The 23,129-nt window shown below is 42.8% G+C and overlaps 1 protein-coding gene across 1 annotated transcript in view; it reads right to left on the bottom strand.

The window, feature by feature from the left end:
* JAK2 (Janus kinase 2) overlaps nt 1-23,129 on the bottom strand; it is a 148,005-nt gene that overhangs the window by 70,488 nt on the left and 54,388 nt on the right. Inside the window, exon 2 of the mRNA XM_045021258.1 lies at nt 10,137-10,382. Within this exon, the coding sequence (XP_044877193.1) occupies nt 10,137-10,382 (246 nt within the window). The remainder of the gene's footprint in view (nt 1-10,136; nt 10,383-23,129) is intronic.

Raw genomic sequence — 23,129 nt, forward strand, 5'->3', positions numbered from 1 at the left:
AATGCAGGAAACTCTGTGTAAGCCTGGGTCCGAGCATCAGGCTCTTTCTCCCTCTGGATCCCTGGGCTCTGGGGAAGGGGGGATGGCGTGCAGGTATCTTGGCTAGGGGGCCCCCACAGTTGGGCTCTGGGGGATGAGGGGTTCAGGTATATTGGCTGGGGGGGGCTCAACAACAAGAATAGCATTTTATATTTTAAAAGCTCTGCATGAACATTAATCCATTATCACAGCAAACCTGTCAGGTAAATTATCTTAATCATGGTAGACCTTTCACCCACTAGATGGAATACTGCCCTGATCCCTTTCCTGAATCTCTCATCTTCCAGCCTTTACATTCATTTACCTCTAAGGCTAACTAGATTCTTGCAATGTGTCCAGTGTTCCTTTTTCTGGCCAGTGAAATGTTTTTGCTGTTTTTTGTTAGCTTCCCCTGAACATTTAGTCATGGTGTGCCCTACTTGTTAGAGGTACAGAACTGTCAAGGTAATATTCAACTGACTGTAGACTAATCCATGCCCTGTTTATCTCAAATGCAGTAGGGATCAGGAAAAGCTCTCACCCCAAAGACGCTGACTGGCAGATAGTACCAATACCATTCCTGAGTTGTATGATAAGAAACACACCCTCCCAACTTTCCTGGTTCGCATCTATAGTAATGTGAATTCAGGCTACTTACTATTGTCTGAACTGATTAGATCATACTTCTTCAGCTAGAATTGGAACTCTTCATTGAATCATGGTAAGAAAGGATAATAATAGAGGAGCTGCAGCTATTTTTTAATCTGAAAAATTAATACACTATACAATACGTAGATGAGCCCATGAAAATCCTCCCTTTCTTAGACAATGCTGGCAAGGTCTGCAATATAGTTATGCCACAGGCCTTACAACTTAACACTCTGTCATCTTGTTGCTTGTCCAGGTAAAATTAGAATAGCCATTTTTCCCAAAGGAAAATTCTTTAAAATGGAACTTCCAGCTCATTAGCAAGTCGGATGCGGAAAATTCAAATTCCACCCAGGAGCCTTTCAAGATGAGGTCAAAAAATACCACAGCCAACAAATTCAGTGTGTCTCCTTGCTCAAAATAGCGGGGACAATTAGCAACTGTGGCAACAAGTAACTGGGGTCCATTGGAAAAGTTTTTTTATGAGTGTTCAATCTCCATTTCCAGTTATGACAGTTAAATCCTGAAGTCGTGACTCAAGGGAAGGACTATTCAGAAGAAAGCTCTGGCCAGCTAAAAGAATGCACACAGATGTCTATCAAAAATCACATATGCAAGTGATGCCAAATTTGTTCTATAAAAAGCACTGAGAGCAAAATAGAGAGTAAATTTATAGCAGGAAAAATACAAGAGACTTTGCCTGGCAGCTACTTAACCTTTTTGCAGCTGTAGTTAAGATTTTTAAGCACATTAATGTATTTTGCAGTTTCCACAGGAAGCCCTTCAGAGCTACTAGTTCTGCACCATTTATTGTTAATTTCTTACCAGGTTCTGAGAGAACATGGAAGAAAACAAATCCCTTGGAGGTAAAAATGTAAGCAGTTAGTTATCTGTTTTACCTTTTTTAAAAAAAGTATTAACATATTACTGAAATATGACTGACAAATACTCATTTGATTAGTACAATGCAAACACCTCTTCACTTTCAGTTATCTACATGGTAAAGACTATTTACATAGGTTATATCGGGGTAGGCAACCTGTGGCACGCGTGCCAGCTGATTTTCAGTGGCACTCACACTGCCTGGGTCCTGGCCACCGGTCCAGGGGGGCTCTGCATTTTAATTTAATTTTAAATGAAGCTTCTTAAACATTTTAAAAACCTTATTTACCTTACATACAACAATAGTTTAGTTATATTATAGACTTACAGAAAGAAACCTTCTAAAAACTTTAAAATGTATTACTGGCACACGAAACCTTAAATTAGAGTGAATAAATGAAGACTCGGCACACCACTTCTGAAAGGTTGCTGACCCTGGGTTATATTCTTCTAGGCAATATTTTGTATTTGTTTATTAGTCCTATAATTTAACCAAAGGAAGAATCAAGATATTAGTCTTTAAAAAAACAAACAAACACACACTTGAGGTGAAAGAGGATTTATTCAGGAAAGTGAGATGGGCAGTATTCCATCCAGTGGGTGAAAGGTCAGACTAAAAACACCTAAAAGAAAAATTCTAGATCCTTAAAATTAACCTAATGCATGAATTGTCCAACAGAGGCAGTCTGTAATTCTAGAAATACACTCAAGAGAACCATTTCTAAAAATCTGTCTGATGATGAAAAATGTTAAGCCCATTTATAGGGAAATACACTGCATTATCTGAATCAGAACTTGTAAAACAAAGAAAACATTAGATATTACAAATCATCAGCAATGAATGCATTAGTAAAATCCAGGGTTACTGTAGATTAAGAATAATCACCTTTCACTATACAAACAAACACATTTTAAATTGAAATAACCTTGAGATTTTTCTGATCATTTGTATCCAATTTGCATACCAACACCACAATTCAATTCATGCTCTCTTTATTCCCAACTGCCAATTTTTATAACCAGACCTCTGTCACTCTTTGTTTTTTGGGGGTGTTTGTTTTTGTTTGTTTTGTTTTATATTTACAATTTAGGGAGAGTAAACTTAGGACTTGATATAGCACTGGCACAGGAAAGCAATTTGTAAAACAAACATTCACACACAGCTCTGCACCTCAATCCTGCCTTGCAACATCTATGCTAGTCCAGTCCTGGAGCTCTTTTTAAACAATGAACCCCAATTGTGTTAACTGTGTTAACTGTGCTTAGCTGGGTAATTGTTTTATAAAAGAGACAAATGCCCACCAGAAACTAAACAGCTTAGAAAATTTATTTCATTTGAGAAAGAACTGAATTTTGGTGAACCAGGGGAAAAAAGCTCTCAGATGCTAAGGTTATGGGTTTGGTATAAAACAAACAAAAAAAATCTAGATATATTAGATATGGAATTAAGAAGTCCTACCCAACGTACAACTAGCATTCTTCCACATTTTCCACCTTTTTCCACTGTCAACTAGTTCTACTTACAGTATATTCCTTCTTTTCCAAGGCAAATTGGGATCTAAGATTTAGCCTTCTACTTTTATCTTAATAATCTGTTCAATCACAGTTTATATACCGGTACAATATAACTGGTCCCTGGCATAAATTATCCATTTATTTTCTGATTATGATTTTATATATATATATATACACACACACACACACACACACACACCCCCCACACATTTTATATATATATATATATATATATATATTATCAGAAAAATCTCAAGTTTATTTCAATATATATCTACACAAAAACCACACACACACACACACCTGAAAATAGATCACACTGTTGGTCTAATGTTCTTTATATGCAAGTTTAAACAGCTCCTTGGTTAGTTCAAGAGGAGCACATTAGATCATCCCTCTTTCAGATTAACCAATTTAAAATACCAACAGGAAATTACGCTTCCATGCTTCCTGTAAAATGACATAATAAAACTGCAGAATCTGGAATAGACCTCCAGTAAAAAGTCTAGAAATATTTTTTCAGGTATAGCAGTGACTTTTTCCCCCCTTGATGTGTGACAGCAACAAATTACTAAAAATGCATATAAATCCTCAATAAATTTTTTCTACTGCTAATACTGAAAGTACTGTAATTATTATTTTTCATTCAGGGTAGAAAGTTGTATTTCCAAATTGGTGTTGAGATATTTATATGGGAAACTCTTTGAACCATATTGGAAAAGGGTTATATTTGCTATACCTTACCAGAAACATAACTACAAGATACTAAAAATCGACAAAGTGTCCTGTGGCACCTTATAGAAGACTAACAGACGTGCCACAGGACTCTTTGCTGCTTTTACAGATCCAGACTAACACAGCTACCCCTCTGATACTTGACACCATACAAGATACTAAGTTTCTGTTTTAAATATGCTGAATTTGTTTTTTGTCGCTGTACTAGCATTCAGCTTCAGACCAATATTTATATGGCAAACACATGTCATGTACAACAGACTTAAAGCCAAGTCAGTGCAGACTGGAAAAGCTTTCAATTGTTTGAGCTGTGTAAATAGCACAAGACAAGATTATCTCTTTGCCTATTGATCGTTGTCTGGATGGCAAAACCACTTGGCACAAATATTAAGTATTCATCTTTATTTTGATGTAGCTGGAATTGCTACCAAAATAGGTCTTAGAGTTACACAAACCACAGATAATTTTTTTTTAAAATAACTACTGGGTGCATTATACTTCAGCCAATTTTACTACTCCACCAGTGTATTTTGGTGTCTTGGTTATAGGGCTAACTATTCCTCTATCTCTCTGAGCGCACCCCCTCAGCTGTAAGGCACTGTGCCTTCACGGCTGCAGTGGAATAAGTCTCCCCACTCTTTGACTGGCCCCTAGGCTATCCTACCCAGGGTATCAACCAGTCCTATCCAGCAGGTCTGAGTTCAGACACATGCCGCGGTCCTTGCCTTCAGGAGTCTGTCCCCAGTGGTCACAGTGACAACAAAGCCTTCTTAAAACAAATGTCTTCTTTATTTTGCAGTAAAAACAAAGCAGAAAAGGATTTTTTTTTTAAAAACCCAACAAACTATTCTACACACTTGCCCATTTTACCTAAAGGCTTACAATCACCTGACGGTAATCCAAGCAAGCCTAAATTTCTCCAGACACCCCAGCAGGTGCCTGTGTCTTAGACTGGTTTTCCACCAAAGAACTCCCCAATCTCTTGAGAGAGTGATCCTTTTCAAACTCCTACAATCCTTTTGTTCTTCTGGGTTTCCAGGCTTTGGCCCTTCTTGCCAAAACAAGCTTTGTAAGATGGCTGGAGCTAGGAAGCACAGTCTTCAAAACTAATAGTTTGGGTGTCGTCTCTTAACAACCCTTAATGCTCTCCTAGAGATGGCCAAGCGCTGGGCTACACTGACAGCACTGCAGCTGCGCCACTGTAGCACTTAGTGAAGATGCTACCCACGCCAATGGGAGAGCTTCTCCCATTTTTGTAGGTACTCCACCTCCCCAAAAAGCGAGAGCTTCTCCCGTCAACATAGTGCTGTCTACACCAGGGGTTAGGTCGATAGAACTATGTTGCTCGGGTGTGGATTTCCACACCCAAAGTGGTGTGGTTATACTGACATAAATTGGTTGTGTGGCTCACGCTTTAGTTTGAGCCATTGTTTTCCCTCTGCTTGTTTTTCTTGACAGCTCCCTATTTTGCCAAACCAACAGATTCAGCTAGTAAACAGTCCAAAAACCAGGTTAACATACAGTATTCATAAATTATTACAGGGCAACTAGCACGGGGCAATCCAACATTAAGCAACATTAATGTAAGAATATAAAACTACATTGTTTACTTGAAAATTGAACATCATGAAATGCAAGTTACTATTGGAAAACATTTATATTTAGACAATTAATGATATTAATCAGAAAAATTCCACTTAGGCCTTTGAATGGAAATCTCATCATTTGGGTTTAATATTCCAACAAATATTTTTTGGTTCAACAAATTGCCATACATTCCTTAAATGAAATTAGAGCTGGCAACAGTGGAGGTTTATTACACCCTACAACAGACTGAACAGCTTGAAGGAACAATTTAAAAAAAATGTACTTTTTTACTCCATGTACTGTACTTTCAGTTTGTGTTCCTGACAGGTCACTTCATAGGTACAAAGATACAAAGCCTAAACTTTTCATTACACAGATATATCCATTCACTATAAGAACAACAATGAAAAAACCTGACACAGATTCATGGCAAATGTCTAGAAGAGAAAGGAGTTCACCACTGTAAATGTTATTTGAGTGTACTGCCTTTGCAGAGCCACACTCTTGCAAAGTATACACGCTCAACACAAGTAACCTAGCAAAGCAGCACCCCAGACCGAGTGCCCCCTTGTGGATCCAAACATTCACAACAATATTACCAAAGGGACCAAGCCCCAACCACCTTCTGTCCACTAATTCACAGAAAACTATCAATTACACATTTCTGTGAGAAACGCATTGCATAAGCATGCTATGAAAGTTGCCTTAGATCTAGTGGAATGAACTCTAATTTCCTCATTTTTACAGGGATACCAACTAAGCTGCAACAACTTAATACAAAGCCTTACCCATTTTGAAAGTCTCTGTACTGAAAGTGATTTCCATCCCTAGACTTAGCACCAAAAGTTAGGAATAACCTAAATATCTTTTGTCCAAACTACTCAAAACTCCCTTAAATATTAAGTTCATGCAACCTAGTTTCCTCAGGTAATACATATAGGTTTGGGGAAAGATGGTATTTTTATAGTCTACTATAAATGAAAGTCAGTAAAAATTGGGACAAGGATATAAGAAAATATGTTTAAACCCCTAATAAAACCTAGTTACAATAGATCTGAATTAAAGACACCATTCCATTATCTAATTATCATTTCTTTTTTGGATTTAAATTAGACCTTATGAGAGCAAAGTTTTTTGCTGTTTAATTTCTGTTTAGTTCATGTAGAGGTGCAGACTCACCCCTGCGGCACCTCCTGCTGGTGACTTCCAGGAATTAGCTCGTTCCAGCTCTGGAGCGCCCTCTGCAGGCCAGTGATCCACCTGTCCTTTGGTCCCCGTGACCCTTCCTCAACCCCGGTGCCCCTTTAACTGGGGTGCTGCCCCCTAGCAGTACCCCACCAATCTGGGTCTCCCCTCCCTGGGGAATCCCCAACCCACTATCCCCACCTCACCTCAGTCTTGGCTACTGCCAGTCTTGGTCAGTGCACCTGACCAACCAGATTGCTTTCTATGATGAGATAACTGGCTATGTGGATATGGGGAAAGCGGTAGATGTGATAGAGCTTGACTTTAGCAAAGCTTTTGATACGGTCTCCCACAGTATTCTTGCCAGCAAGTTAAAGAAGTATGGATTGGGTGAATGAACTATAAGGTGGATAGAACGCTGGCTAGATTCGGGCTCAAGAGGCAGAGATCAATGGCTCAATGTCTAGTAGACAGCTGGTATCAAGCGGAGGGCCCCAGGGGTCGGTCCTGGGGCCGGCTTTGTTCAATATCTTTATCAATGATCTGGATGATGGGATTAATTGCACCCTCAACAAGTTCGCAGATGACACTAAGATGGGGGGGGGACGTAAATATGCCGGAGGGTAGGGATAGGGTCCAAAGTGACCTAGACAAAATGGAGGATTGGGCCAAAAGAAATCTGATGAGGTTCAACAAGGACAAGTGCAGAGTCCTGCACTTAGGAAGGAAGAATCCCATGCACCGCTACAAGCTGGGGACCAGCTAGCTAAGCAGCAGTTCTGCAGAAAAGGACCTGGGGATTACAGTGGATGAGAAGCTGGATATGAGTCAGCAGTGTGCCCTTGTTGCCAAGAAGGCCCACAGCACATTGGGCTGTATTAGTAGGAGCATTGCCAGCAGATTGAGGGAAGTGATTATTCCGCTCTATTCGGCACTGGTGAGGTAACCTCTGGAGTACTGCATCCAGTTTTGGTCCCCCCACTACAGAAGGGATGTGGACAAATTGGAGGGAGTCCAGCGGAGGGCAACAAAAATGATTAGGGAGCTGGAGCACATGACTTACGAGGAGCGGCTGAGGGAACTGGGGTTATTTAGTCTGCAGAAGAGAAGGGGAGAGGGGATTTGATAGCAGCCTTCAACTACCTGAAGGGGGATTCCAAAGAGGATGGAGCTAGGCTGTTCTCAGTGGTAGCAGATGACAGAACAAGGAGCAATGGTCTCAAATTGCAGTGGGGAAGGTCTAATTGGATATTAGGAAACACTATTTCACTAGGAGGGTGGTGAAGCACTGGAATGGGTTACCTAGGGAGGTGGTGGAATCTCCATCCTTAGAGGTTTTTTAAGGCCCAGCTTGACAAAGCCTTGGCTGGGATGACTTAGTTGGTGTTGGTCCTGCTTTGAGCAGGGGATTGGACTAGATGACCTCCTAAGGTCTCTTCCAACCCTAATATTCTATGAATCCCTTTCTTATGTGTAAATATGTAATATCTACTCTCTCTCTCAAAAGGTTTCATAACAACCCACGGTCCTGGGTGATGATTCTCTTCCCATTAAAAAGGGTTTACTTCTCTATGGTCCAAAGTGAGCTATTTTTTATTTACTGCTTGCCATATTTACCCATTACGGCCACGGTCCTGTAAACATATATGCATGCAAATAAATTCAGGTACATAAACAGTCCCACTGTACTTAATGGAACTATTCACATTTGCAAAGTTATCATACATATAAGTGTTAGCAAGCTCAGGATAAAGACCATAGGTCATTATAACAGCTATTTCTAACTACAGCTGGTCAGAACTTTTTGACAATTTCATAGAAATATGCATATTTTGTCAGAGCTGAAAACTTTCAGAGAGACATATTAGTTTGGATGACATTATTGTCAAGAAAGATTTTGAGATCCCACATTCGCTGGTAACTTCTGACATAAGAGACAATCATTGAATCATAGGACTAGAAGGGACCTCTTGAGGTCATCTAGTCCGGTCCCCTGCACTCATGGCAGGATTAAGTATTATCTAGACCATTCCTGACACGTGTTTGTCTAACCTGCTCTTAAAAATCTCCAAAGATGGAGATTCCCCAACCTCCCTAGGCAATTTATTCCAGTGCTTAACCACTCTGACAGTTAGGAAGTTTTTCCTAATGTCCAACCTAAACCTCCCTTGCTGCAATTTAAGCCCATTGCTTCTTGTCCTATCCTCAGAGGTTAAGAACAACAATTTTTTTCCTTTCTCCTTGTAACAACCTTTTATGTACTTGAAAACTGTTATCATAACCCCTCTCAGTCTTCTCTTTTCCAGACTAAATAACCCCAGTTTTTTCAATCTTCCCTCATAGATTATGTTTTCCAGACCTTTCATCATTGTTGTTGCTCTTCTCTGGACTTTCTCCAATTTGTCCACCTCTTTCCAGAAATGTGGCACCCAGAACTGGACACAATATTCCAGTTGAAACCTAATCAGCGCGGAGTAGAGTGGAAGAATTACTTCTCATTTCTTGCTTACAACACTCCGGCTAATACATCCCAAAATGGTGTTTGCTTTTTTTGCAACAGTGATACAGTGAGAGACAAACTGAAAAGCTGTCAATCTAAAAACCACCATTCTGACACAAATTTCATTTCATAAAAACATCTGAAAGGTTTTGTTTTCATTTCCATGTGGAACAAAAACTAATTTCAAAATGGTAACATTACTGCAAGAGAGAATTATTGTCCTCCAGATAGCTGTATTTCTAGCCTAAGTTCCCTGTAAGCCGTGCGGCCACGCAGCAGCCTATTTAGCACCGCACAAGTGCTCAGTGAACCCACCGCGGTTGGAGACCAGCCGGGGGAGGGGTGCCCCTTCCCCGGGCCCCAATCTGCCCCAGCCGGGGTGCACCTCTGCTGGCGCTGACTCTGCTGCAGTCCAGGGTGCCCCTCCCATGGCACGAACCCAGCCCCGGCCAAGACCTGCTGGGGTAGGGGAAGGGGCGCCTATCCTGCAGCCCCAGCCCAAGCCCTACAGCTACTGCTGCTGCAGGGAGAGAGGTGCCTCTCCCCCCACCAGCCCAGGTGCTGCTGCAGGGAGAGAGAGCTGGGGGAAGTCCTTTCTCTCCACCGTAGTCCTGGAGCCCCCTCCCACACCCCCTGCACCCAACCCTCTGCCCCAGACCCACCCCAGAGCCCGCACCCCCAGCCAGAGCCCTCACATCGCTGCACCCCAACCCTCTGCCATAACCCTGAGCCCCCTCACACATCACCTCCATATTGGTGAACATGACAAAAATCATCGGGGTGCTTTGCAGGGCTGGTATAAACAGCTCTGTTGATAAATCCTTCCTTAATAGTTAAAGTTTTGAATGGCTAATGCGGACATAATTACTATTAATCAGTAAATAATGACTTCACATAGCAGAGAAGGGTCAGAAACAAACAAACAAAAACATTGTTCTATACATGCATGAGTTATAGCATAATACATTTTAGTCAGGAACCGTGTGCACTATATTAAAAACTAATGTTGCATGAAGCTGAAACAAGATCATGCTGTCACTAGGAAAACCATCATATATATTCTTACCGCAAGCTTTACAAGCAGTAGCACAAATCTCTTCCGCAATATATTCACCAGCTGGAAACTGAAGATAATCTCCTTCGGTCTTCTCCGGGGAATGATAAAGGTAAACCTGAAGCACTGGCTCTGTCTGCTTGGGAGCATTTGCATTCCCAAGGATGTCACCATTTTGGTGGACAGTAGAAGTTGCTGTTCCTTCCATCTCTGTCATTGTAAGGCAGGCCATCTTTTCATTATGTTTAGAGCATTTGTCTAAAAAGAAAAAAACAAAAACTCGAAGTTTATTTGCTGGCTTTAGAAAGCCAGGAAAACTGAAAGAGCTACACAAGATCTGGTATCTCCTATATTTACATGGCAATAATTCATAAACTTGTTACAATTTCCTACATAAATATATAGATTTAAAAAAAAATGGGATGCTTTTCACTGGTAATGTCAACATTTTGAAGCACAGGAGCCTTGAATTATAGTACTGAATTAGGACTGCATAATTTCTCAGAAAGTTTAGCAAAAAGTGAGTTCCTCTACAATTTACAATGCAGTTCTACTCTGAAAAGTGCCTGTGTGGGAAAAACAAAAAGGCTTTGTAATGTTCCATCATTATTGCCTCTCAATGAATTCCAAAACAAAATATGTTCATTTTACAAGAATATCAGGCTTCTTAATTGTCAGCCCTACAAACTCAGAGCTTCTGCAGGCCAAATTAGTCCCTCTGTTACACCTGTGCAACCCTATTATCCCCTCAGTGACAGGTCAGAGGTTGAACTGATGATGTGTAAGAAGGAATATCAACCAGGTCACACTCTGGCCAATTCAGAAAAGAATTCCTGTTCAGTTGTGTTTTAGCCCAATCTAAAACAGTTAAATTTCTTCTGTAAGAGAAAGCTTAGAATACAATTTTAATTAGAAAGACTTCAGTTTTCAGCAAATGCGTCTATTCTCCTAGCATTTCCTGAAGTGACAATTTATTCTAAAATACATGACAGTAAATAAAGGTAAAAACAAAGTCTAGAACTGTACGAACTAGACTCAAATATTATGCCAATATTTTAAGAAGGAGCTCCATCAAACATTCTGCTCCGGGATCAATCACATGTACCAGTGTGCATGTGCTCACAGAGAAGACCAGCGAAGAAATTGTTTTCCCATTTATACAAAAATGCTCTCTCATAACCATAACTAAGGATGAAGAGAAAATGACTTGGCGCATAACCTAATATATTATATGATATGCTCTTTAATGCTAAAACTGAAACTGAAAAAATAAACTGAGAACAATGACAGTATAGCACACTGTCCAACTAATATAATTTGAAGGTGGGAGGGATGGGTTATAGGGGAGGCAATGTAAATATTTTGGAACTATATATCATTTGGTGCAATCTACTCCCTTCAAAAAAAAGTTTGTTCTTCTGTAGTATTTTTTTAATCACTCAGGACTAAGTCATCTCTCGCAGGAATAGTTTAGCTGGATCCAGAGGGGGTGAACTCCATCAGAAGCAGTGAAATCACTCAAAACCTCTCAATTTGGTGATGGAATTTTTAAAATGCACCCAAGAGAACATGACTGGCTAGGCTAAGACTGTCTTTGTTCTCATATGACACCATCATGAATTTTTCAGTATAATCAAAACTTATAATAAAGAAAGATATTGGTAAAACCCTCTAAAGTTTGCTTATATAAAAGCACTTGGTCTCATTCAGCACTTGCTTTTTGTTACAAAGAATATTTAAAACAAAATGTTGAATCATAAAAATGTACCGTACAAGTAGTAGATTTTTAACAATATTTTGTTGCGTAATTAACAAGAAGCTATTGTTTTACTAGAAGTCAAGTCTGGAGACATGCATTAGATTGTCACAAAGTGCAACCTATTTATTTTCTTAGACTTGATGAACTATATTATTGTTTCATAAAAGAATCTTCTGAAATGCTACTCTTTGATTATGCATTCAGACCAAAATTCCTTCTCTCTATTGCTTGAGATTTTTCAATGTACGATCAAATTGCTATTTAAAATGTTGATTTCCACCCATTTACAATGTGATCTGATTTAATATACCTATAAAAGTACTGCAAAACATATTTTTTCTTTAATGCAGTAGGTTAATTAACATGGGCAAAAGACCGTTTTGATGACAATTCTGAAATAAGGTCTACAACACAAAGAAATCAGAGATCGCTTTTATTATTTTAAAATAAAACTAGTACACAGAGTCAGTATTTCACAGCAACTGTAGGTTGTTTCCCTAGGTGCAAGTGTAATCCACTGTGGGTTATGCATCCCCCACCCTGTGTCTGATCAATAGAGCATACCGGACTGTTAAAGCTCTGACCTACGGAGCCTGGCTCTTTAGCTCAAACTGTAGACACTTGTGCTTTTTTCAGCCTGGAGTTTCCCAGTTCTGTTCCTGGTGTGTCAGACAAGACAGTGGCTGTCACACAAGGAGTGGTACTAATATGTAAGTGTTCAAGTAGAAACTGCCACATTCATTTTAGGCACACAAGGAAGCCATTTTTCCTAAAATGAAAACTACCTGATGTGTATCCACCTATAGCACCATGCCAAAAGCCTTTCAAAAGCATAAAGGTTGCAGTTTTTGTTAACAACGTGTCTGTCTGTCATTGCTTTCTGTAGCATGGCAGTTTCTCCTACGAAACTTTACCAAAGTAGTTTTAATCTGCTGATGAAATCTGGAGCCCTCCCTTCATTGCAACAATAATTCCTTTAAATAGTACTACTTTAGTAGAGAAACTCAGGCGTCTGTCCAAAATAAACATTGACTTCCTCTTCTCTGAGTTGTCAGGTCCTTCCATGTTAATCACTTTACAAAAAATAGCATTGTTTCCATTTAATATCCTCTTTCAGTTATGCAAAAAACTGAAAACTTCACAGTTGTAACAAAAGTAGATGAAAACAATTCCAGAGGTGTGATTTTTACACTGATGGTGCCTCTTAAATTATGGTATTTTCTAGTTTCAACTCTTCTATTAACCTGAAATCAGAGGTGCAAGTAAGCCGGGACACAGCCGACTGAACCGGCAGCGACAGCAGTCAGAGCCAGGGCCCTTTAAATCGCCAGAGCCCTGGGGTAGTGGCGGCGGCCGGGAGCCCTGGGCTCTTTAAATCACTGCCAGAGCCCCGAGGTAGCACTAGCAGCAGTGGTGGCCAGGAGCCTTGGACCCTTTAAATCGCCGCCGGAGGCCCAATGGTGTGCGCTGGGCAGCACTAAAGGGCTGGCTGGCTGGCGGGCAGAGTCTGGCTCCAGCCCGTCCCTTCCACCTGAGGCCCCATCCCGCCCCCCAACCTTGCTCAGGACCTCGGCTGCTCTGCATACAAGTAAGTCTCTAAACTTACTTTCACTCCTGCCTGAAATGCATATGAAGCAACCAGGTGAAAGCAAATACTACAGTCTCTCTGAATCAGTTTATTCATCAGAAAGTCTGTTCAGGCCCCAATCCTGCAAACACATGAAAGCATACACCAGCAGTCCTATTGAAGTCAACTGGACTATCCTTGCATATAAGAATCAGGGCCTGAAAGTGCCATTCATATTAATTAAATTCATATTAATTAAATTGTTTACATCTGTATTTTGTCTGCTCATTTTACAGCTGATTCACCAACTCTGTTACCTTCATTCCTAGCTCTATTTTAAAAGCTGTTTATTTGCATAATCCCAAACAAATTAGATAATTAGCCTACCACCAAATTTTAAAAAGTGACCTGGCAAGAAATTTTCATTGCTCCATTTTTTAGTTGGCCAAAAGCCCAAGTTACATTTTAAGCATCCCAATATTACTAGCAATTTGGGAGGGAGGGGCAACATTAACTTCCCTTCTGGTAAAACAGTTTTGCTTTGACTGCAGTCTTTAAATGTGTGAAAAATACAGAAATTCTTAAAAATTACATGGTGGCAATTAGTCTCTCTTTTGTAAATTATATTATATGGTGCTATCATATTACAGCTAGAATTGACTTTTCCACTCTGGTACCTTCCATTATTGTGCAAATACTAGAGCCCTTCATGGATACAAAATGTATATCCATGGATGCAGATATCCACAGAGCTCTACAAGGAACTGCAGCAGTGACAGCAGCAGCATGTTGGGCTGCCACTTGCAGGAGCCATCACCCAGCCCGGGCAGCTCCTCTGGCATGACTGTTCCACGCCCCCCCCCCTCCCCCTGGTCCCTGCCAGACTCATCAGCAGCTGTTCCTGGTCATGTTAATGTGTGCAAGCAGCTCACATGCTCCTGGACAGGAGTCCCTTTCACACAGCAGTGTGCGTCTCCCGCCCAGTAGCTCTGTGGATATCTGCTTTAGATCTGCGGATATAAATTTTGTATCCACGCAGGGCTTTACAAATACTCGTCTGTCAAACTGGAGCATGCCGATCTGAATGTAACATTTGCCATGTAACCAAAACTTAGCAAAATTCAGAAACAGAATGGACATTTATATAGGGATTACAAGAATACCCAGAGTTACAATAGTTACAGCTAACCAATGTTGGAAGTGACAGTTAAACTCATGATTCAGGGCTTAAACCAATCTCTAACTACTTGGGAGCAGGCGGTTTCTCACGCTTCCTCTGGCCACTACCGGAGACAGGTTACTGGACTAGACGGACTCTGGGTCTGTTCCGGTGTGGCAATACCTATGATCCTAACCAGAATTATATTTGACTGCAAGCATTTGATGGACCAGAGCTGTCATTATTTGATCATCCCAAAGAATATTACTATCTATGTGCACCCACCATATGACCAGCACACGCGCGCGCGCACACACACAATATTCCTCTTCTACCCTTCATCAGGGCTGATTTTAGTTGCCACCTGGATGTTAGATTGGAATGGTTCACCTGCTTGTCCATACTCATGCAAGGAAGAAACTGGTTATTTAAAAGACAATGTCACTTCTATTCACTTTCAGCAGAGCCAACAGTAGGCTTAATGCCTGTATATTTAAAGGAGTGAGAAAGGAAAATAATTTACAGTCGGGGAAACCCTGGATTCTGATGAACTTCCAGGTATACAAACAATTCTCATATGAACTTACTACTCCCTTACTGGTCACGTTACATCATGCTTTCCAACAAGAAACCATCATTACATAAGCCTCTAAATGAAGCCACTATTACTACTCTGAGTAATCACAAAAGGGATTTCTCTAACTGTGCATTTTACAAGCCTCGGTGCTCTGCTGAACTCAGACCTAAAAATCCTTGCTAAAATGCTTGTGCTGACTCTTCAGTGCACTTCACCAGGCAAGCACAAAGAGGATGGAAAGGGAGCTTAAATAGCCAGCTGGGGATTCTACTTCCATGTTTCTGGGAGACAAAGTCAGCAGAACTGGCTCTATTTATGCCATCTTCTCCTCCCCATCCCACCCCAGGTTGTGCAACTGGAATATGCAGCACTCTGGTGATCACAAGCTAACAGGAAGGCCCATCGCACAGTCCTCAGGCATCTCTGATTTGTGCCATGGGCTAAGCTAGCCCTATAATGCCCCCTTGATAGAAGGGACAGAAAGCTGTCTCTGCCCGCTCCATTCCAGGCATGCCAAGCTCTGCCATGGTGCACATGAAGATCTGCCCTCTTGCCTACAGAATAGCACAAGTAGTTTCTAGTCTGACTTAAGGCTACAATCAGGATTGTGTCTGGTAATTCAAATATAAAAAATCCTTACCCATTCTTCAAAACATATTCTATGTTACACAGGGATTTGAGATTAAAGAATTTGTTTTAGAGATGACATGACAAGGGAAAACAATGCATCTTTTTTTGCTTCTTTGCAATGCATAAGTGTAAAGGCTTTTTTAAAGTGTGGGAATTTTGGTCTTTTCTTTCCTGCTTTAAACGAAAGTCTCCATAGACTACAGGAGATTTAGTAGGATTATAACATTAGATAAACCATATATGTGAAATCCAATTAATTTAGAGGGGCATACATTTTTAGTCAGATGTTTAAAACTATGTTTTTCTTTTGTTTTTGTCAACATCTATTCAGCTCGAATGCCCAACAAATAACTAAAAGAAGAGATCAGGGTCAGGATTCAGTATCTCACCATTTCAACTAACGGTGAAGAACACTCCCAACCCACATCACGGAGGCCCCTCCCCAATGAGACTTCAAGCAAAACAAGGATTACAAGGTTTGACATTCCTGACAGTTATAAAGTAAAATATGAGCAGGGAAACAAAAATAAAAACATCTTACAGACCTGTATTTCATAAAATACAAACTAAAGAAGAAAAAAAAGAAAAACCTCCCATTTTTTCCCCCTTCTGAGGTCATCATTAACTGATGTAGAAAAAGGATTTGACCCTCTGGATCATTTGCCTTTGATATATCTTCAACAACCGAATGGTGAACATACATACTTTGCAGACTCAACATTCCAACATTCTCTTACTTGCAGTACCTTTTACCACTTGAAAAAGCTGCGTACAAAACACAAGCAACACCAGGGGATTCCTTTTAATGAGTTCATCACAAGACATCACAAGTATGTCATGTACTCATTGTGCTGCTCATGTTTTTCTGTATTTGTCAGAAAGTAAATATCTGTATTTTACATTAGATGTTTGCCACATTATCACAAATATTTATTTGAATTTTTTTTTTAAAAGAAAGAAAGATGGTTGGACAGAATTACTGGAAGAGAGGAAAAACAGAAGAAAAAGCATTTTAAAATAAAAAACATATCAATACACTTTACATGTAGTATGTTCTGACGACCAAAATATTCATTCACATTTCAATTTACACCAAAAACTCCCTTTGCTACATTTGGAAGGTTAACATCACAGGCCCTGTAGTGTGTAGGATCAGAATAGGACATTGCAGTCAAGTCTATACTGGCCTTTTTTGCATAATACTTTTGCAGTCTTCTGTAGCATCCACTTTGGGATAGTCTTACTCCTGAGGGAGACACGGAGTGTAGCCAGTGATTAGATAAACATTAAAGTCTTGTGTAGCAATACAAATTGTTCATCAAAAGTGCAACATTTCCTCTTGCAACCTATTGCTCCTCCCCTTCCTCCAGGCAGAGTGAGTAAGACAGAGCAAATAAAAGGGAGAACTGAGGGAAGTGGGGGCTGGAGAGAACAGAGAGGCAGAGCTCAGAAAGAGAAATTTCGGCAGCCTTTTGCTTCTGATGGCCCTACAGCCAGATCTCTCTCCTCTGAGAGGGGGGAAAAAGGAAAAGGTTGGGTACGGTTCCATAGCACAAATTACCTGCTGTGTCTATCTATTTCGTTGTTCCAGTCCAGAGAAGATTTGCCTGGCCTCCTGAGGGGAAGGAATTCGTTGCTTAGACAAGCTTTAATTCCTGTCCTCGCAGATGAAGTTTGCTACTTAGTGAGTGTTAAAATGTTCATGCCTCAAATGTCTGCTTCAGAGACCTCCAAATAACCTCTACTACATCTACTTTTGTGAGTATCCCTAGGGAACTGCCCTGTAACCATTGTCCAGTAAATCATTTACGCTCTCATCCAAAGCCCAGTGATGTCAACAGGAGTCCAAGTTTCCATCAACTTCAATGAGTGTTGGATCCGACCTTGTAGTACAGGGGTGGGCAAACTTTTTGGCCTGAAGGCCACATCTGAGAATAGAAATTGTATGGTGGACCATGAATGCTCACAAAATTGGGATGGGGGTGTGGGCTGTAGTTGGGGCTGCAGGCTCTGGGGTGGGGCCAGAAATTAGGAGTTCAGGATGCAGGAGGAGGCTTCGGGCTGGGATGGGGGAGTGCAAGCTCCGGCTGGGGGTGCGGGCTCTGGGATGGGGCTAGAGATGAGGGGTTTGGGGTGCAGGAGGGTGCTGTGGTCTAGGATCAACGGGGTTTGAGGGCGGGAGGGGGATCGGGGCACAGGGGGAGGCTCAGGGGTGCAGGCTCCAGGCAGCACTTACCTCAAGCGGCTCCCGGAAGCAGAGGCATGGCCCTTTTCCGTCTCCTATGCGGCGTTGTGGCCAGGCGGCTCTGCACAGTGCCCCGGCCGCAGGCACTGCCCTTGCAGCTCCCATTGGAGCGCCGGAGGGGGCCATTGGAGCACGTAGGAGCCGGAGGGGGGCCATGCCGCTGCATCCAGAAGCCACATGGAGTGGCCCCCAACCCTCCTCCACAGCTGGAGCGCCACATGTCCTCTGGAATGGTGGCCGAAGCATGAAGGGGCATACGAATGTTTAGCATATCTGGCACGAAAATACCTTGCAATGCAGCCACAAAAGTGCCATGCAAATGCCTGTTCCCACTTTCTGGTGACATTGTAAATAAGAAGAGGGCAGCAATATCGCCTGTAAATGTAAACAGACTTGTTTGTCTTAGCGACTGGTTGAACAAGAAGTAGGACTGAGTGGACTTGTAGGCTCTGAAGTTTTACATTGTTTTGTTTCTGAGTGCAGTTATGTAACAATAACAAAAATATACATTTTTAAGTTGCACTTTCATGACAAAGATTGCACTACAGTACTTCTATGAGGTTAATTGAAAAATACTATTTCTTTTATCATTTTTACAGTGCAAATATTTGTAATAAAAATGTACACTGATATCAATTACAACACAGAATACAGTATATATGAATGTAGAAAAACGTCCAAAATATTGAATAAATTTCAATTGGTATTCTATTGTTTAACAGTATGATTAAAACTGATTAATTTTTTTTGAGCTAACTGCGATTAATCGACAGCCCTAGTCTTTAACCTACATGAGTGAATATGGTAGTCACATGCAGTTTTTATGTGGAGAATGCAACAGAATCTGCACAAGCCTTTTGCAACAGCTCATAAACCTATATTCAAGGAAACAGTTAAGTATCAAAGAGGTAGCCATGTTAGTCTGGATCTGTAAAAAGCAACAAAGAGTCCTGTGGCACCTTATAGACTAACAGACGTACTGGAGCATAAACTTTCGTCGGTGAATACCCACTTCATCAGATGCATGTGGTGGAAATTTCCAGAGGCAGGTATAAATATGCAGGCAAGAATCAGTCTGGAGATAACGAGGTTAGTTCAATCAGGGAGGATGAGGCCCTCTTCTAGCAGTTGAGGTGTGAAAACCAAGGGAGGAGAAACTGCTTTTGTAGTTGGCTAGCCATTCACAGTCTTTGTTTAATCCTGAGCTGATGGTGTCAAAATTTGCAAATGAACTGAAGCTCAGCAGTTTCTCTCTGGAGTCTGGTCCTGAAGTTTTTTTTGCTGCAGGACGGCTACCTTTAAATCTGCTATTGTGTGTCCAGGGAGGTTGAAGTGTTCTCCTACAGTTTTTGTATATTGCCATTCCTAATATCTGACTTGTGTCCATTAATCCTCTTACGTAGGGATTGTCCAGTTTGGCCGATGTACATAGCAGAGGGGCATTGCTGGCATATGGCAGCATATATTACATAGATGGACGTGCAGGTGAATGAACTGGTGATGTTGTGGCTGATCTGGTTAGGTCCTGTGATGGTGTTGCTGGTGTAAATATGTGGGCAGAGTTAGCATCGAGGTTTGTTGCATGGATTGGTTCCTGAGTTAGAGTTACTAAGGTGCAGTGTGTGGTTGTTGGTGAGAATATGCTTAAGGTTGGCAGGTTGTCTGTGGGTGAGGACTGGCCTGCCTCCCAAGGCCTGTGAAAGCGAGGGGTCGTTGTCCAGGATGGGTTGTAAAGGTTTTAGCTGAGGACTGTAGGTGATGGCCAGTGGAGTTCTGTTGGTTTCTTTCTTGGGCTTGTCTTGCAGCAGGAGGCTTCTGGGTACATGTCTGGCTCTGTTGATTTGTTTCCTTATTTCCTTGTGTGGGTATTGTAGTTTTGAGAATGCTTGGCGAAGATCTTGTGGGTGTTGGTCTCTGTCTGAGGGGTTGGAGCAAATGCGGTTATACCTCAGCGCTTGGCTGTAGACGATGGATCCTGTGGTGTGTCTGGGATGGAAGCTGGAGGCATAGCGGTCGGTGGGTTTTCGGCATAGTGTGGTATTAACGTGACCGCCACTTATTCATACCGTGGTGTCTAGGAAGTGGACCTCCCATGTAGATTGGTCCAGGCTGAGGTTGATGGTGGGGTGGAAGCTGTTGAAATTACGGTGGAATTTTTCCAGAGTCTCCTTCCCATGGGTCCAGATGATGAAGATGTCATCAATGTAGCATAGGTAGAGAAGGGGCGTGAGTGGACAAGAGCTGAGGAAGCGTTGTTCCAGGTCAGCCATAAAAATACTGGCATATTGTGGGGCCATGCAGGTGCCCATAGCGGTGCCACTGGTCTGGAGGTATACATTGTCATCAAATTTGAAATAGTTGTGTGTGAGGATAAAGGCACAGAGCTCAGCAACCCAGTTGTGCTGTGGCATCATCAGGGATACTGTTCCTGACAGCTTGTATTCCATCTGTGTGGGGGATGTTTGTGTAGAGAGCCTCTACATCCATGGAAACAAGGAAACAGATTCTGTCCCTGCCTGTTTATGTGAAAAATGGTGGCTAAGGCTGGGCAGAGATAAAGTAATGAATTCGGTTTCATAGAGGATTTCAGTATTTTGAAATTAGGAATGGAAAACAAAAATTTCAATGTGCTCCATGAAAAGAAATGGAGTCAGACCATGGAAGCCCGACAGGCTGTTAAGGAGCCAGGTGGGTGAGCTGGCAGAAAAAAAATGTAAGCTCTTTGGGGCAGGCAGTCTTCTGGGCTTGTACAGTGTCTAGCACAGGGGTGGGCACACTACAGACTGCAGGCCGGATCCAGCCCATCAGGGCTTTGGATCTGGCCCGCAGGATTGCCACACCCATGGCGCCATGGGCCCCGCGCCGCTCCCGGAAGCGGCCACACCACATCCCTGCAGCCCCGGGGGGGGAGGGAGGGGAGAGTGAGGTGCGCCAGAGGGCTCCATGCGCTGCCCTTGCCTACAGGCACCAGCCCCCGCAGCTCCCATTGGCTGAGAGGGGAGGTAGCTGCAGGCAACGGCAGCGCACAGAGCCCTCTGTCCCCCCTCCCTCGGGGGCTGCAGGGACGTGGTGCCAGCCTCTTCCAGGAGTGGCACGGGGACAGGGCAGGCAGACAGGGAGCCTGTCTTAGCCCCGCTGCGCACTGCTGCCACCCTAGAGCCGCTCCAGGTAAGCAACACCGGGCTGGACCCTGCACCCCAAACCCCTCTTGCACCCTGCACCTGAACCCCCTGCCGCACACCAACCCCCTGCTCTGAGCCCCTGCCACACCCCGCAGCCTTCCTGCACCAAGCCCCCTCCCACACTCTGCACCCCCTCCTGCACCCCAACCCCCTACCCTGAGCCCCCTTGTATACCCCACACCCCTCTTGCACCCCAACCCCTTGCCCTGAGCCCCTTCCTGCACACTGCACCCCCTCCTGCACCCCAACCCCCTGCCCCAGCCCTACATTCATGGCCCTGCATACAATTTCACCACCCAGATATGGCTCTTGGGCCAAAAAGTTTGCCCATCCTGGTCTAGCAAAAAGGGTCCATGTCCATGACCAGTGCTCTTAGGCACTTACGCAATCAATCAGTAATAATAAATAGCATACACAGAGCATTTAATTTAATTTAATTTTAATTTAATCCCTTGATGATATTTTCTGTATTCTTTCTTTTCTGACGTAGTATACACTGAGCAGATGGAATTTATCAACACATAGATTAGGAAAAATCCCATCACACAAACCAACCTTGTTTCAAGGAAAGACATGTTCTAGCTACACCAATCAACCAGAGAAATGCTGATATTAAACTAAGGAAAGAAAGGACCATGAAGAAAGTTCTCCTCAGGTACTAGGGTTACCAGATGTCTGGTTTTTGACTGGAACACTGGCCAAAAAGGGACCTTGTTGTCTCTGGTCAGCACTGCTGACTGGGCCATTAAAAGTCCAGTTGGCGGCGCAGCAGGGCAGGAAAGCTCCATGCCCAACTTCACAGGGCTCCCAAGAAGCATCTGAAATGTCCGGCTCCTAGGTGAAGGGGCAGCCAGGGGGGCTCCATGCGCTGCCCCCACCTACAGGCATTGCCCCAAGTGCCAGCTCCACAGCTCCCATTGGCTGGGAACCATGGCCAATGGGAGCTGAGGAGACAGCACCAGCACCTGTGCCTGCAGGCGGGAACAGTACACGGAGCCAGAGGGACATGTCGCCACTTCCCGGGAGCCGCCTGACATCAAGGCCACCCAGAACCCGCACTCCAAACACCCTCCCACGCCCCAACCCTCTGCCCTAGCCTGGAGCCCCCTCCCACACCCTGAACCCCTCATTTTTGGTCCCAGCCCAGAGCCCATACCCCAATCCCCTGCCTCAGCCCAGAGCTCCCGCCAACACTCCAAACTCCTCGGCCCCACCCCCCAGCCCCTTCCTGCATTCCAAACCTCTCCCCGGCCTCATCCCAGAGCCCGCCTCCCATTCCCCTTGCCCCAGCCTGGTGAAAATGAGCGAGTGAGCAAGGGTGGGGGACAGCGAGTGACGGAGGGATGGAATGAGCGGGGGCAGGGCCTCAGGGAAGAGGTGGGGCAGGGGACGGAGCAAGGGTGTTCTGTTTTTTGCAGTTAAAAAGTTGGCAACCGTATCAGGTACTAGGCTGATGTGTAGGTAACCTGCAACACTCCTAAGTATTAAATCCATTCAAGACCTGTTTTCTAGCTTCCTTAAAATTGTTTTGTTTTAAATCCAGCAACTGAAAACCATCCAAGATGTTTTAAGGATTCTGGGTATACTGGGAAGCCACTGATTTACTGATGACACATAGTAAAGGGCAGCATTCACAGTAGATGTATCACCTGCTGCAACCCATCTAAAAAGTAGGTAAATGCACAAGCAGGTAGCTGGAGTTCTTATTACATATGAAACTTTAAATGCACCTAATGTTCTGTTACAGTTTCACACTCTTCTGAGGGCTGCACTCTTGGGAAATCCCTGCAGCAGAGTCTGTATGAAACTACAGATATCCTATTTTATAGCAGCTCAATTTGCACAATATATTATCTGCTCTGGTACTGGTTTCTAGAGGCACTGAT

This window comes from Mauremys mutica, chromosome 6 (assembly GCF_020497125.1).
Source record: "Mauremys mutica isolate MM-2020 ecotype Southern chromosome 6, ASM2049712v1, whole genome shotgun sequence".
NCBI classification, from domain to species: Eukaryota; Metazoa; Chordata; order Testudines; family Geoemydidae; genus Mauremys; species Mauremys mutica.